This window comes from Vespa mandarinia, chromosome 7, assembly GCF_050613455.1.
Source record: "Vespa mandarinia isolate Hongniang chromosome 7, ASM5061345v1, whole genome shotgun sequence".
Taxonomy (NCBI): domain Eukaryota; kingdom Metazoa; phylum Arthropoda; class Insecta; order Hymenoptera; family Vespidae; genus Vespa; species Vespa mandarinia.
In genome coordinates, this window is record NC_140816.1 from 2,207,501 (window position 1) to 2,223,346 (window position 15,846).

Here is a 15,846-nt window from a genome sequence, read left to right on the forward strand (position 1 = left end):
GAACGCACGAAGGATGACATATGGAGAGTTTTATATAGTACACTAAATGCTCGACCAAAAAAAAAAAAAAAAGAAAAAGAAAAAGAGAAAAAGAAAAAAAAATAATTTTTATATTGGATCACCATTGATCATTAAAGAAACGATAACGAAATGGGAAATACTTCAAGTACGAAACAATCAAAAGAAGTGCACGCGTACTTTGCCGATAGGAAAGATACTCGACAAAATAACTAACGGAAGGCACGGAGTATGGAAAAATGTCGGAAGTGTCTCGTGCCATGGACAATCCAGGATAAAAATAGCGAAATATACAATGTAAAGACCAATATCATTGTGAGATTACTGTCGCTTGACCGGAAACTGGGAAAGAGCGTGATGTTGAAAAAGAAAAAAAAAAAAAAGAAAAAAAAAATATGATAAAAGAAAAAATAATAAAGAAGAGAGAAAAAAGAAACAATAAATAAATAACTAGAAAATACAGGAATAAAATGTCTATCATGTGTTGAAAATAATCAGTTTCGATTTTCGTATTCGCACGCAGAGGAAATTCATTCTATGACGTATAGCGCGAGACGACCATATTTCGATTTAAATTCCAATAGCTTTCCGCGACACCCGACATATTGTGAGATAAAATATAAACGTATAAAAGTTATTACATATAGATATATGTACGTACATATGTATATTTATCTATATATATACATGCAAAAAACACGAAAATTTAAGGTTCGTAATCTTCTTTATAAATCTATAAGGTTTATAATAATTAAATCCATTGTTATATCATACGTATATTTTTCGATGAACGATAAAACGTTGAACACAATAAAATATCCAAACCAAATCGATTAGTCATATCGTCGTTTGAATATATCGCATCCGGCGATGTATTTTCGAACGACAAAAAGAGAAAAACGAAAAAAAGAAAGAAAGAAAGAAAAAAAAAATGAAAAACAAAACAAAACTTATCAGTTACAATGAGCTTTTCGAAAATTAACATAATAACTATTTTATGACAATGATCATTATCGTAAATTATTTCTTTGATAATATATGACACATGTCTATTCATTTTCGTAAATTTTCATTATATCGTTGATCAGACGTGACTGTGTAATAATAAGCGAGGATAATTATAATAAATAGGTTATAAAACTCATGAATATTTTATGCATGAGCGATCTTTCAAAAGTGATCAGATGTGATCAAAAAAAAAAAAAAAAAAAGGTTACATATGTAAGTACATATACAACTATGTATAACACACATATGTTGTATGCTCAGATATGTTAAGCCTACGTGTCTCTGATCACGATAGTCTTTCCTAAATGCACGAATATTATATTACTCGAATGCTCCTTACAATTCCCCTTTCGTTTTCGTTTCATCCATTTTTAAAAGAGAACGCATTTATCCTCTATGCACGAGACTCGTCTTGCATTTCTTTCGATTGCCAACGACAACGAGAGATTTTGAAGAAATTCATATTCCTTCTTTTATCCTTCGTAAAAGTTTTTCTTAATAAAAATACCCGAGAAAGGAAAAATGAATTTTTCGTAAAATTCCACTTTGAAATTTTTCACGTATATCACGAAAAATATATGTTTTCAAAGAGAGAGAGAGAGAGAGAAAGAGAACCTTCTTGTTAGTTTCCTTTTTCCTTGATGCAATGCTTTCAAATATACCTTTGTGTATATATATATGTATTCGTTTGATATGTCAAAAGCAATAAGCTAAGGATAGTAATAGTAGTATTAGTACTTGTAGTAATAGCACTGCTAGTAATAGTATTAATAGTATCAGTGGAAATAACATTCTACATTCGTCGTAGTATCAATCATCCTCAATGGCAGATATTCTCTTACGGAAGATCACAGCATTCCGTTTCTACTCTCAATGGATTCCACGAATAACAGAATCTCATCTTCAATAATGGTCATTTTCAATTTTGTAAAAATCATTTGTGACAACAAACATAATCGACTTCGAATAACTTCGCAAATATTGCTTTTACGTTCAAACAATGTACTTTCTATCGATAAGATTAATATGAGAACACGATAGAAGAACGAATTAAAATGATATTCCTTTCTATGATCAATCCTGATCTTTACGATAAAAGAAAAAAAAAAAACAATTATCTTCGTTTATTGCCAAGTTACGGTTCAAACTACACGAGGTTATTAATTATTTTCCAACGAATTTTACCTCAATAAAAAAAAAAAAGAAAGAAAAAAGAAAGTATAATCTAATTTTTATTTAGAATATATTTTGCGGTTAGAAAAATTTCTTCGAAGATAAGTCTCAATGTAGCCCGTAAAAAAGAAGAGAATAAAAATTCGAATTGCAAATCTTACGAACGATGAGATTCTACGAAAAATGTATAGTACACTCGTAAGTTCACTTTTACTATCTCGATTTATATATATATATATATGTATTCATAGAAATGTAATGTACAATGTGTATCTATTTACAATACTATTTTAATTTAGATGAGCTCTTTAAAAAAGAAAGACGAGAAGAACATGTGATAAGAGACATTCATTGATCTAAAAACGCTTCAATGACGTCGAAATATTTGCATTACGATAAAACGTTTAATGCGTTGGAAAATTATTTCGGTGATGTTACTCGTAGTATAGATTTATTAGAGGATTATTCGTTATCGTACACGAATAACGTGAAAAAAAATCTACAAGAGAAATAAAAAGAGCATATATATATATATATATATATATATATTTGTTCATGATGTTTGTATAAACTTTTGAACTTACAAAAGGAAAATTTAAACGCTATCACAACTATTTCACGTTCTTTTAACATGACGTTGATGTAACTGAAATTAATTTAATGCGAGATAATAATACGAAACAATGATGAATTACGTTGAAATTCACGTTGGTTTTACTATTTTGCTGTAACGCACAAAATTCCCACGACAAAACATTCCCCGACGCGAATTCTTTCCTTTAAATTTCACGAATACTCAACGACTCTTTGGGCCTCTCGACTTGTTTTATATCTATATCATGTCTGTAATCTTTCCGGCAATATTTACTTTACGTCGTATATATATATATATATATATATATATATATATATATATATATATGTAATAATGTCAATTTGCCATTTTATATTCAAAAGACAATCGTACTAATGGATCCATTCTCTCTTTTAAAAGAGACGAGAGAAAATATGTAACGCGAAATTCTTTTCTTTAATGCTTGATATACATATTGTACTTATGTGCATATCTAAGTAAATGAATGTATACATTTATGTATACGGAGAAGAGTATTATTTACACGTCATTTCTATATCATTATTTACATCAATTTTACTTAAAAGGTATCAAAGAAAATGACGAATTCATGATCGCTGATGTGTATTATGAAAAATTTATTACGTTTGATAGAATATAAGAACAGTGAATAATCACCGAGAGAGAGAGAGAGAGAGAGAGAGAGAGAGAGAGAGAGAGAGAGAGAGAGAGAGAGAGAGAGAAGAAACGACCAATACGCAATACGTACAATAAAAGGAAAATAAAGTTTAATTGCACGAATACGTTTTATTACTCAGGGTACCATTATTTTCGAAAAGAGATGTCACTATAGAAGAGAACCTTAGGGGGAAATTTTATAGCTATGCGTGTTCTGTGACTCGAAACAGGATTCTACGTCTTTGTCCTTCGTCCCTTATTTAGGATCGTCATTTATCAAGGCTCGGAAAGTCGAGAGAAAGAAGGAAAGAGAGAGAGAGAGAGAGAAAGAGAGAGAGAGAGAGAGAGAGAGCACCTGTACGATGTTAAGTAACTTGCAAATTTAAGTTTAGTACTCTTCTAGTGAGCAACAAGTTTACGAGAAAATTTCATTCCAATTCGAATCACGAGAAATCTATTCGAATCGCGACTTTAGTTTTCTTCCTTCTTCGATATGATCGGGAAGAGAATCAAACATGAAACGCAGATAGTTGTATTATTAGAAACGATGCGTCGACAACATTAACGTGGCCTTCGTTGCAGTCGAGACTCTCCGTGTCTATATATGTATATATGTATGTATGTATGTATATATGTATATATGTATATATGTATATATGTATGTACGTACGTATGTATGTATGTATTTACATGCACGAATGTATTTTATTCGTATAAGAGAGTATTTAGAGATGAACTCGCGAGGTCTTCCTGTCAATGTGGGTCAATTAATTCGATGTATCGATTTTTCTTTTTGTACACGACCGAAACGCGACAAGGGCGATTCTTTGCGATTTATCGTAGTACTTTCTTTTTTTTTTCTTTTTTTGTTTTTTTATTTTCTTTTTATTTTTTTATTTTTTTTGTCTTCTTCTCCTCTTTTTTCCTTTTCGCGTAAACGCTCACGGCGAAAATGAAAAATAAATATAGAAAGAAAAAAAAATAAAATAAAATAATCTACAACAAAGATACAGTTACAGGAAGGAATAATATTTGAATTAGTCGACCATGGATTACTACTATTCGACGACGTGGTTAAGAATAAATGATTAATATTGACAGTTATATCAACTGTTTCGTTTATTCGTTCGATTGCGAGTAACTAAACGGAACAAGTAATTATAGGCTCTTCAATGATAATTGGAAACGATCGATACGTGCGAATCAACCTCTAGCAAATTGCCGATGATCGGTAATTGGGGGTTGGTCGTGCGAGAATTACGTTCGCTTACGATCGCACATTTCTAGATCGTCTAACAAATCTGTTTTTGAACGTATATTCTTTATATCATTCGAGCTCTTTTTTTCTTTGATTTTTATTTTTTATATAAATCATGCACCAACAACTTTCGAGAATATATATTTTTCGATAAAAAGGAACTAAAACAAAATGAAATAAAATAATATAAAATAAAATAAAGTAAAATAAAAATGAAAATAAGGAAAATAAGAAAAATTGGATCTTTATATGTAACTTATAAGGAATTTCGTTTCGAGTTCGTTTTGGGGAAAAAATAAATAAATAAAAAGTAAAATAAATAAAAAAAAAAAAAATAATAAAACTAAAAGTCAAATGTTAGAAAGCAGAACCGATTTAAGCACGTCGATCTTTCATCATATCGTCAGTAGAAATACGAATTCAAATTTTGTACGAACAAACAATCGTGTTTCCAAAAATTTTATGATTATACTACTACGTACATTAGAGTCTCTCGCTGGAATCGCAAATACACATTTCGCAAGAAGGAAAACATATATCGTATGTACGCTTCAGCGTTACAGATTTATGTAAACAAACTCGTACATGTACATAAACAAAGCGGCAATGAATATCTCTAAGCACGTTGCAGCTGCGCCTTCAAATTGGTATATAAATCGATCAAAATTATTGCTTCGACTAATATCTATAAGTAGCAAAATGAAAACTATTTCCAGTTAGTCCAATTACTGAGTTCTCTCATACATTATAATTTATAAATGTAGCAAGCACAAAGCAAAATAAAATTTAATATCACGACTACGATTATTCAATTAAAATTGAATATAATACTATTACCTATATAATTACATGTATGCAAGACGACAATATAATTATATATATATATATATAATGCACGTTTCCTAGCAACGTACGATTTGTAATATTTATTTTTCTATGGCATAGATATATAATAAAGTTTTCTTTACATTAAAAATCCGTCCGATTTAACAAATAGATAAAGCAAAAAAATCATAATAAAACACACGTGAAAATATCATCATATTCGCCTTTAGAATATTTTTCATCTTGTTTTTTTTTTTTTTTTTTTTTTTTTGCAAACGTTATAAACCCCGACTGTACTATTGTTCGCGATTTTTTAAATATTCTTTTGTTCATACCTGATCGTTCTCTGCTTACGCGTAGCATCTGACAATTTTCGTGTTGATGTTCCCAATTTTCTATAGAACTGCCATTACTCAGTGGCGTAACTCTCTCGTAAACGCGACGATGTAATCGTGTGTTATAACGAAAGAATGCATCCAAGTATATACATATATGTATATCCATATATATGAATACGAAACAGAAAGAGAGAGAGAGTGAAAGAGAGAGAGAGAGATAGAGAGAGAGAGAGAGAGAGAAAGAGATGGAGAGCTTTCATGCTATTTCCCTCAAATGCTGGGCTTCCCATATTTGCATAGACGTTAGATTGACGTACTCATTGATTTCATCTCGATAGGAAAAATTTCCGCGTAAGCTTAAAAGGAAAAAAAAAAAAGAAGAAAAAAAGTACCTATTATTATCTGTTATCTACGTTATTATTATTTTTTATCATCGCAAATTGGGAAATGCTTGCTCTTCATATTACAGTTGTTCTTCTTTCGAGAATTAGAATAATTAAGAAAATAGAAAAAAAAGAGGGGGGGGAGGAAACAAGAGAAAGAAAAAAAAGTCATATTTATGAATATGAAAATATCGTCGTATAATTTTTAATAATATTAAAAAAATCTTAAAGATCTTTCCCTTAGATCGTAATATTGATCGAAAGAAAATTTTTTGCTATCTGATAATAACGAGACACGAGAGAACGTGATTATTTATCAAATAAACTTGAGAAGACGGTTTGTGTATTAGATAAGATAAACAATTTTCCCACGAACGATGAGAAATATAATATAGAACAACAACACCGTTATGTATTTTCGAGTACAATTGTCAACGACAAAACTGTATCAAGAGATGGCTGGTTATTATATTAAGGTGGTATATATACCTCGTTCTTCAAAAAAAAAAAAAAAAAGTTTCATCGATGCTTCATACTACGTAAAAGGAAAGAAAATATATCGGAAGTGGAAATTAACGAAAGATAACTTCGTGAAGAGTCTCGGAAAGAAAATAAAATTAAAATAGACGACGATGGAGAAAAGAAAGATGAAAATTCGGAATAAAAAAGAGAGAGAGAGAGGGTGGGGGGAAAGAAGAAATAGATGAATTATAAAAAGATGTTTGTATCGATGTTTTTTTTCTTTTTTTTTTATAAAATTAGAATAATTGTGATAAGATGACTTATTGCAATAATAACAAAGAATTCGATAATACTTGTTCATTTTTGTAAATATCGAATTCTAATTCTCATTCTCTCTCTCTCTCTCTTTCTCTCTCTCTCTCTCTCTCTCTTTCTTTTTTTTCCGCTTTGGTTTTTGTCTAATTTATTGCCGCCCGCTTTTTTTGCGAAACGGACACGCGAAATTCGTGGAAAATTAGCAAGGAACTTGGCGAATTCTCGAAACCACGATGGCCTCCTTTATCTATTATATACACGAGAAACGAACGAGCGAATGGTACCAATATATCTCGTTTTCTATCGTAAAAAAAAGGAAACAAAAAAAAAACAGAAACCAAAGAATATGTGTATCATCGAATCCAGCCTATTTCGATGCTCCTATCACGTAGTCAGGTCAAGGGAGTGCGTTACTAGCGACCTCAACAAATAAAGAGAAAGACAAAAAGAAGGCCTCTCGTACGAACGAGTCACATAATATTTGTTGATCTATTTATCATCAAGAAGTAAAAATTCGGCGGTAGATAAAGCGACATCGAAAAGAAAAAAAAAGAGGAAAAAGAATCTCTTCTTATTTGACCGCGAATGTATTTATCTTCTTTCTCGCTCGTGAAAAAAAATCTAATAAAAAAAAAAAAAAAAAAAAAAAAGAAAAAGAAAAGAAAAGAAAACAAGGGATGACTAATTTGGAAATCTTTCTGAAAAAAAAAAAAATACGAGAACGTTCCAACTAAAATTTTACAACCAATTTTTCTTGCACGATAATAAGTCAACGTCAGATTTGTAAAATGTACATTTTTGTCGAATTGCTTTGAATATCTAACCTGAATCATCCTATTCAATTTAATTCAAACACAATTATTCTATTCAATTGTTACCGAGTACACACACACATTACATATAAATATATATATATATATACACACACATATGTATATATTTTGCTATGTATATATCTCAAAACTCGAGTTGATTTAATGTATGCTTATATATCAACATGACCTAATTTGAACTTTTCTACAATTTTCTTTAAACGGATAAAAATATTATCTTACAAAAAAGGAGAAAAATATTCTATCAAGTATTCTATCAAAAAATTATCATCTGAATGATTATTTATAATAACCTTTGTGCGATCGATGATATGGTTTAACAAACTGATTAGTACGTAAGATCTGCGCGCTCGAACGAAAGTACTACGATAATATGTATGAAATTAAGATTATTATGACCGTGATGTTTCGATCTGAAAAAAAGAAAGACGAACGAATAAATGGAAATAAATTGATTCGATTGACTCACTTTGACGATTTCGATGAAAATGTCGTGAGAACGAATAAAAAATACAATGAATCACATGTCTACGATGATGAATATAAGACGCATATCTTGTTATCGATATAAACGTAACGTCGTTTGAAATTCAAATGATATTTTACGTGATGAAATAAGTGTCGTAAGTATTAACGATATCAAATACATTTAATTAACTATCGTGAAAACAAAACAAAAATATATATATATATATATATATATATATATATATATACGACGAAATACGTTGGACTTTATTTAATTAATATTTAAAATATACATTAGAAGAAAGTAAAAGTATAGAATCCAATTTAAATAAATACATAGAAGATCGGCTTAACAAAGCCGATTGTTACAGAATAATCGAACTTTTCGCCTTTCTAATCGCATTACCAACTACCTACGCGTACATATATAAATACATATATTTTTCCTTTCAAAAACGATTCGACGAACGTGACTCGGTCTCTCGATCGTTCAATGACGTTAGTCTCGTGCATATAGGAAAGTCCGTTGGTGTTACGTGACGTAATTAAACTGTCTCGTGCGTAAACATTTTTATAATATCATCCGAATATGCACAATGATGAAAACGTGATCAAAAAAGGTGCCGCGCTTTAAATGGAATCGAATCTGCTTTCTTCTTGTACCGGATGATTTGCGTAAATTGAGTTATCGACTTGCATATGCGCATAATAAAAAATATAATAATATCGACGAACGTTTCTCAAAGAGACAATAGAACGCAAATACTTGTATGTGCTAATTATAATGATCAGGCACATTTACTGTTCGCTAATACGTTGAAAATAAATTGCAAAAAAAAAAAAAAAAGAAAAAAAAAAAGAAAAAAAAGAAAATATCCTTTACCTCTTATTTTTTTTTTCCCCCTACTCCTTTCCCAATCTTTTAATGATGTACTCGACAACGAACGTGGGTGGAAATGTCAAAGGAAAATGGCAACATAAACGAGGGACGGCTTATTTCCGTATCAACGTAACTCTTTCTTCTCTTTTTGTAAACAACTTTGTGGCAAGGTAAGAACATTCAATATTTTGATGAAAGCGATAGATAAACAAAGAAAAATGCATCTTTTCAAGAAATTGAGAGAGAATGAGATAGAAAGCGAGAGAGAGAGAGAAAGAGAGAAAAAAAAGAGAGAGAGAATAAGAAAGAAAGAAGCAAAACTTTTAAAAAAGTAGAACGAGAGATTCTTTCATGTTCGCGATCAAATTAAGACGATCAAACGTAATAAGCAACTTGAAACTTCTCTTCTTTTTTTCGAACGAGATCATTTAATTATATATTGATTTATATTTATGATACTTGATACATAACTCTTATCTTTTTGCTTATTTAACGGGACCTTCTTGGTTGAATTTAAATTAAAATCTTTATCGGTTGAGTCTTACTGAAATAGAGTGAGTGTGAGAGAGAGAGATAGATAGAGAGAGAGAGAGAGAGAGAGAGAGAGAGAGAGAGAGAGAGAGAGAGAGAGAGAGAGAGAGAAAGAGATAGAGAATTGGAAAGATGAAATTAAAAATTTTTCATTTCTACTAAACTACCAAGTCATTTGAACTTTTTCCTTTAAATAATGTAAAAAGTTTTCCTTTCAACAAGTATCATACAATATCATTGGGGAATTAAGAAAAAATACAGAAAAGTATTTATCATAACAATATATAATTAAAAAATATTTCACTATTTATCTTGCATACTTTGGACATTTTATCATATCGTGTCATTATGACAAAAGCTCTCACTTTTGTTCCCCTTCCGCCGTTACAAGTTCGTTAAGGGATTATCCGGAAATTATTACACGTTGGAGGACAAGAAAATTAACTATTGTTTTCCCAGGATAATTTAGAGATTTTCTCTCGAGTTTATAGTTGATGGTAGGATCCTCAAGAAATTCTATTGAAATATCCCGACGTACAAAGTAGTTTATCATAAAACATTATGATGTAAAATTTGTAATCCTCGTCTAAGTATAGGCAATATGTGGATAAAGGAAATTTTTTTCTAAAATGATAAAAATTGATTAGAAAGAAAAATAAAAATATAATAGATAATTAAAGAAAGTAAAGGAAGTGTACCGTCGGATATAATACTTCAACAATCTTCTTGCGTTTGAAAATGGCTACGATTTTGATGATTAGGTAATATATTTATGAGCATTTACATATAATCGGGTTTATATATATATATGCGAACTCGTCGTTCGAATGTGAAACTCGTACGAGTAATTTCATCATTTTTCATGAATATTCTTACAATGTCCTTGATAAACGATTATCCTTCATTTATTAAAGAAATTGACTATCTTTTCAAACTTTTTATTAGAATTTTTCAATATATATATGTAATATATGTACAAGAACACGTATATACGTATATATATATAAAAACACGTATATACGTATATATATATATTTCTATACGTATTTGTAAATGTTGTTTAAAAGAGGAAAGTAATCCTTAAAAGCTTAGAACGTGTACGTACCTTAAGGGAGGCCATATCGGACACGGACCGATGAGTCTGAATAGTTTCCAGCTGGTCCAAACACCAATCCAATTCTTCCATCGTTTCCACGGCAAGTTTTATGTAGGGCTCCTCTAAAAAGTTCAAATAGAAAAAACGAAATAATAAAGTTCGTACGTTTCATTGTTAAATAAAAAATGGTCGAATTTACAAAAGAATATTATTCGATATTTTTCGATTCAGAGCACGCATTGTACATATATATGTATGTATGTATGTACGTTTGATCTTAATACGTACAATACGTCCGACTTAAATGTATAAATCCTGATAATAAACTTAAATATCGGAGGATGCAAAAATTGCTTAAGGCGAACGTTAGAAACGTAATGCAAAGAAAATTTCATGATCTTCTGTTAATCTATCTTTCTCTAATTCTCTTAGTAAATATTATTCATATTTAGAATAAATTAAACAACGATTTGTTTATGTAAATCGTAAAATGTATTTTTGGATTATCGTACAACCAATCATTCGAAAATATTCTCAAAGGTATTTCTCTTTCAAAACAAGAAACAAGAAGTTCTATCTCGTTTTTCTTGTTTCTCGAATAGACGTTGTAAAATATATAAATCGATATTTACCTCCGGGTGCCAGGATCCGTGGCTGTGGCGTACTGCTACCCTGCGCCCCGCTACTCCTTCGTGATCTATAAAAAATAATTTTTTTTTATTTTTCTTCTTTTTTGAAAAATTTTTTTTTTTTTCTTTTCTTTTTTATACTTCATTACCATCCTTCCTCGATGCACTTTCATACTCTTTCATTTTTCATCTCTCTTTTTTTCGAACGTTTTCTTTTTTTTTTTTTTTTTTTTTTTTAATTTCTATCTCGTTAAGAAAACGTATCGATAAATGCATCAATTTTCGATGGATGAAAACAAAACAAAAAAAAAAGAAAAAAAAGGAACATAAACACAAAAAAAAAAAAAACAAAAAAGGGTATACTCACTTGTTGGTCGGGACATTCGTGAGCGACAAGAAATTGTTCCGAACCGCACGAAGAGAAGCGAGTATCTGCGCGAACGGCGTAACGATGAGATCCTCTCCATGACTGTAAAATGAAAAAGAAATTCTCATTCTCTTAATCGTTAAAAGAATTACATACATATCTATGTCTCGAATGACAACGTATCGCTTGAGAGCGTGATCGTCGATCATCGAAAAACTGTCTATCTACATCCTTTTCGAAAAGGGGATACAAATCTACGAATGGAACACATGCAAGCGTGACCTCGCCCGTCTTTTTTATTATTATTATTATTCTTATTATTATTATTCTTATTATTATTATTATTATTATTTTTTTTTTTTTATTATCGTAACAAAAGAATTACGTTTTATGGGATGCAAACGTGCGTCAGCGAGTACTTCTCCTTTTCTATACACGTTCTTTCATCTGTTTTTTTTTCTTTTTTACTTTTTTCTTTTTTTTGCATTCTTCCATTTCTTTCATTCATATATCGCAGTCGATTTAAAAATCGCGACAAGGAGATTTGCATGATGTCATTGTTACTGAATGTCTTTTTTTTTTTTTTTTTTTTTTTTATAATAATAAACGATCGATCTGTCGAATTGCGTCACATCATTTTACATTTCAACATATTTAAAAATAAAAAAACGTTTTGTTGTACACTTTGAAGGCACACACACACACACACATATATATATATATATATATATCAATTCAACAAGAGAGCGATTATACGGAGGCATAAGTGTCGGCATCTATGGTCGAGAGGAGGAACGATCATGATGACTATAAGTATCTTCTTTTCTCGATATAGCTCAAAGCTATTCCCGCCAAAGCGTTTAAAAGAGATCCTCGGAATGTTTCATAGTAATTCAATGTACTTACATCACATTGATTTCTCTCTTTTACGTTTATAACATTTCGAATAAAATTAAATCCTTCAATGTTACATATCAACGACACGACAAAGACAATCGTATCCATTTATGTTCTTCTAGATTTAAATTTAACTATTTTCATTATCGTTTCTCTTTCTCTCTCTCTTTTTTTCTCTCTTTCTCTCTCTTTTCCTCTCTCTTTCTATTCTTTTTCCTTTTTTTTTTCATTTTTTTTTTTTAATTTGCACCTCTCGATCAACTTCTCGATAGCTTTTATTCTAATGACCATCAGAGAAAATCCAACGTAGTTGTATAGATTTTTTTGTTTGAGGTAAAACATTTAATTATCTAATGGACATTACTTCCCTTTGTGACTTTTTCATTTCATGAATTTAACGACGAGAATTTAACAACGATGTACACGTTGAATTTCACAACTCTCTTCCCCATTATGGACGAGATTTTTCAATTCGAAACATCAATTCAATTCTGTCGAATCAAAACGCAAAATATCGTTTAAAAAGAAGAAACATATATATATATATGTGTGTGTGTGTGTGTGTTAATGTTAATGTGTCTGTATACGTACCATCTATTTCGTTTCGAAAGATTGTTGAAATAAACGTTTCGGGATTATAAATTGAAATTGTTGACGAGAAACGCGTGGCTATCTTCTATTAGCGTAAAATTCAAATTTCATTCATAAATTTAACGTATGTATTTAGAATAGCGAAAATATATGTTTTGTATGCTTAAAATGAAACGCAGAAAGTTCGAGTTAAATTTAAACATCAGCATAACAGATTGGCACCTTAAAGGGGAGCAGTGGAGTCGAATAGATCGCGTTATTATTCTAAACAAGTCAGGCTAATCGTCGTCCGTATAATGCATTGAAAACATCAGACCTGAAAACACGATTTTTCCAGTTAATTTCCCTTCTCGGTCATGAATAAATGTGATACGGATCGGATGGAACGATATATGTAATATCTTATAAAGAACCTTTTCGATAGCAAAGGTCAACTTTCTTTTCTTTATTAATATCTTTCTTTTCTTTTTATTACCTCTCATTTTTTCTTCCTTCTTTTTCTGTTTTTTGTTATAAAAAATGATTTTTCTTCTCCATTCCGAGAAAATGCATGAAGTCAGATATTAAAAGTGAAAATTATTCTCAATTTAAATAGAGAAATCATAGAAGGACACGGTTTCACGTCTTTTCTTTTTTCCTTTTTCCTTTTTTTTTTTTTTTATTTTTTTTTTTTTCTTAAATATCCTTCGTTTCATTTCATTTTAATATCTTACAAATCTAATCCGCGTAGCCACAGAAAAGAGAAACTATGACCTCGAGAAAGTCCAAAGCGACACTAACGTTGACAAGTTGTTATTCGATTAACTCTCTCGTGCATAAACAACGTAGGTTGTCCATTCTAAGAACGTTGCTTGATTCTTATTAATTATTTATACAAAAGAACGCGAAGAAAGAAATATCGCCGCATCTATTTCTATTTCACTGTTACTATCTTATATTTTACACAACGAAAAAAGAAAAAAAAAAAAAAGAAAAACATACAAATTCTACTATACGAGATCTCAATACCGATATATTGTGTTTTGATAATTCTCGTTTATTAATTCCGTCAAAGATACTAAACTTTTGTAACGTTCTCTAATTCGTTCTAATAATGAAATTAATTAAATGAATATTCCTTGAATGAACACGACATGGCGACATATTGAAATCTAACATTTTCCTACTCTATTTAGGAAAATACTTAAAAGGTCATAGGTCGTGTAACAGGGAAAGAGAAAGAGAGAGAGAGAGAGAGAGAGAGAAAATGAGAGAAAACACGTATTTTATCAACTATCAAATCGTTCTCTAGATCATATTAAATCAGATTTTGAAATCATATCTGTCGGCGCACATATAATATACTGATTAATTAATTAGTTCGTTCTCGCTAATTGGCTATGCGTTCAGAATTACCAGCGGACATTGTGTGGCTTTCCCTCTCGTTATAGTTTACGTTTATAATTGGCAAGTTTCTCGTCGCATAGAAACAGAAACGTGCGTAGGATGTAACTGCTCGACGTGTAAAAAAAAAATATATATATATATATATATATATATATATGTGGATGTGTGTGTATGTGTAAAAAAAGAAGAGAAAAAATCAATACAGAGATAATAATTGCGACGAAAGTGGTACCGTATCACTCTCTTTTATATCTTTACGACGCTTCGAAATGCATTTTAACGAGGATGTTTCAGAAGCATAGAGTTTTCGTATTTCTTCCAACTCTATCTTATGTTAGTCACTATCTAACTTTGTAGAGTCGTTAAAGAAACTATAATACTTACTCGAATATGGTTTCCTTTATTACTAAAGATACATTAAGAGAGAGAGAGAGAGAGAGAAAGAGAGGGATATAAAATTTTTTTCATTATTATATTATATAAATAATTTCTACTAAATCGAATAAATTCGACTCGACATTCTCGACGGAGAGTTAATAATATACATTTTCTTTATAATTAAATCAAATAAATTCATCATTCTCAATTCTGCCTAACAGATTGACGAATAAAAAAATATATACATATATATACATATATATATATATATATATATATATATATATATATATATATATATACATAAATAACGATTTTGAAAAACGAGTAAGAGAAAATCTCAAATAGAGACTGAGAGGTCATTCGTTCAGCCAAACGACAAATTGTCTATCTCTCTTTGATCAAAGTGAGCTATTCTCCTATCTCCTATGTCCTTCTTGCGTCTACTTAAACTGTGACGTCCCATTGAATGCTTTCTTTCATATCCGACACGGTAGCAAGTGGTTGCCGTAATAGTTAGTTTCCTCGATCAATATGGCACACCTCTAACTTCTACAGAAAAGAGGAGTAGGGGGGAAATGAAGGGGCTGGAAGGGGAGCGATATACAGCTGCAAGTATGCATCCATACGAGGGAAAGGAAGGTAGAGAAAGAGAGAGAGAGAGAGAGAAAGAGAAAGAGTACTAGCAGTCCCAACTAGGTCACCTCGTAAACTAAAGGCCAAGCTCGAACAAAATGTATAAGCTTTTCGTATATAGC

General features: G+C 30.5%; 1 protein-coding gene across 5 annotated transcripts in view; it reads right to left on the reverse strand.

Annotated features, from left to right (window-relative positions):
- The window catches only part of dnc (phosphodiesterase dunce), a 141,904-nt gene that overhangs the window by 31,005 nt on the left and 95,053 nt on the right, over positions 1-15,846 (reverse strand). For all 5 annotated transcript variants that reach the window (XM_035863442.2, XM_085658082.1, XM_035863439.2 and 2 more), the window contains 3 exons: positions 11,837-11,938; positions 11,473-11,537; positions 10,850-10,962 (listed from right to left, as the gene is read on the reverse strand). In XM_035863442.2, coding sequence (XP_035719335.2) covers positions 10,850-10,962; positions 11,473-11,537; positions 11,837-11,938 — 280 coding nt within the window. The remainder of the gene's footprint in view (positions 1-10,849; positions 10,963-11,472; positions 11,538-11,836; positions 11,939-15,846) is intronic.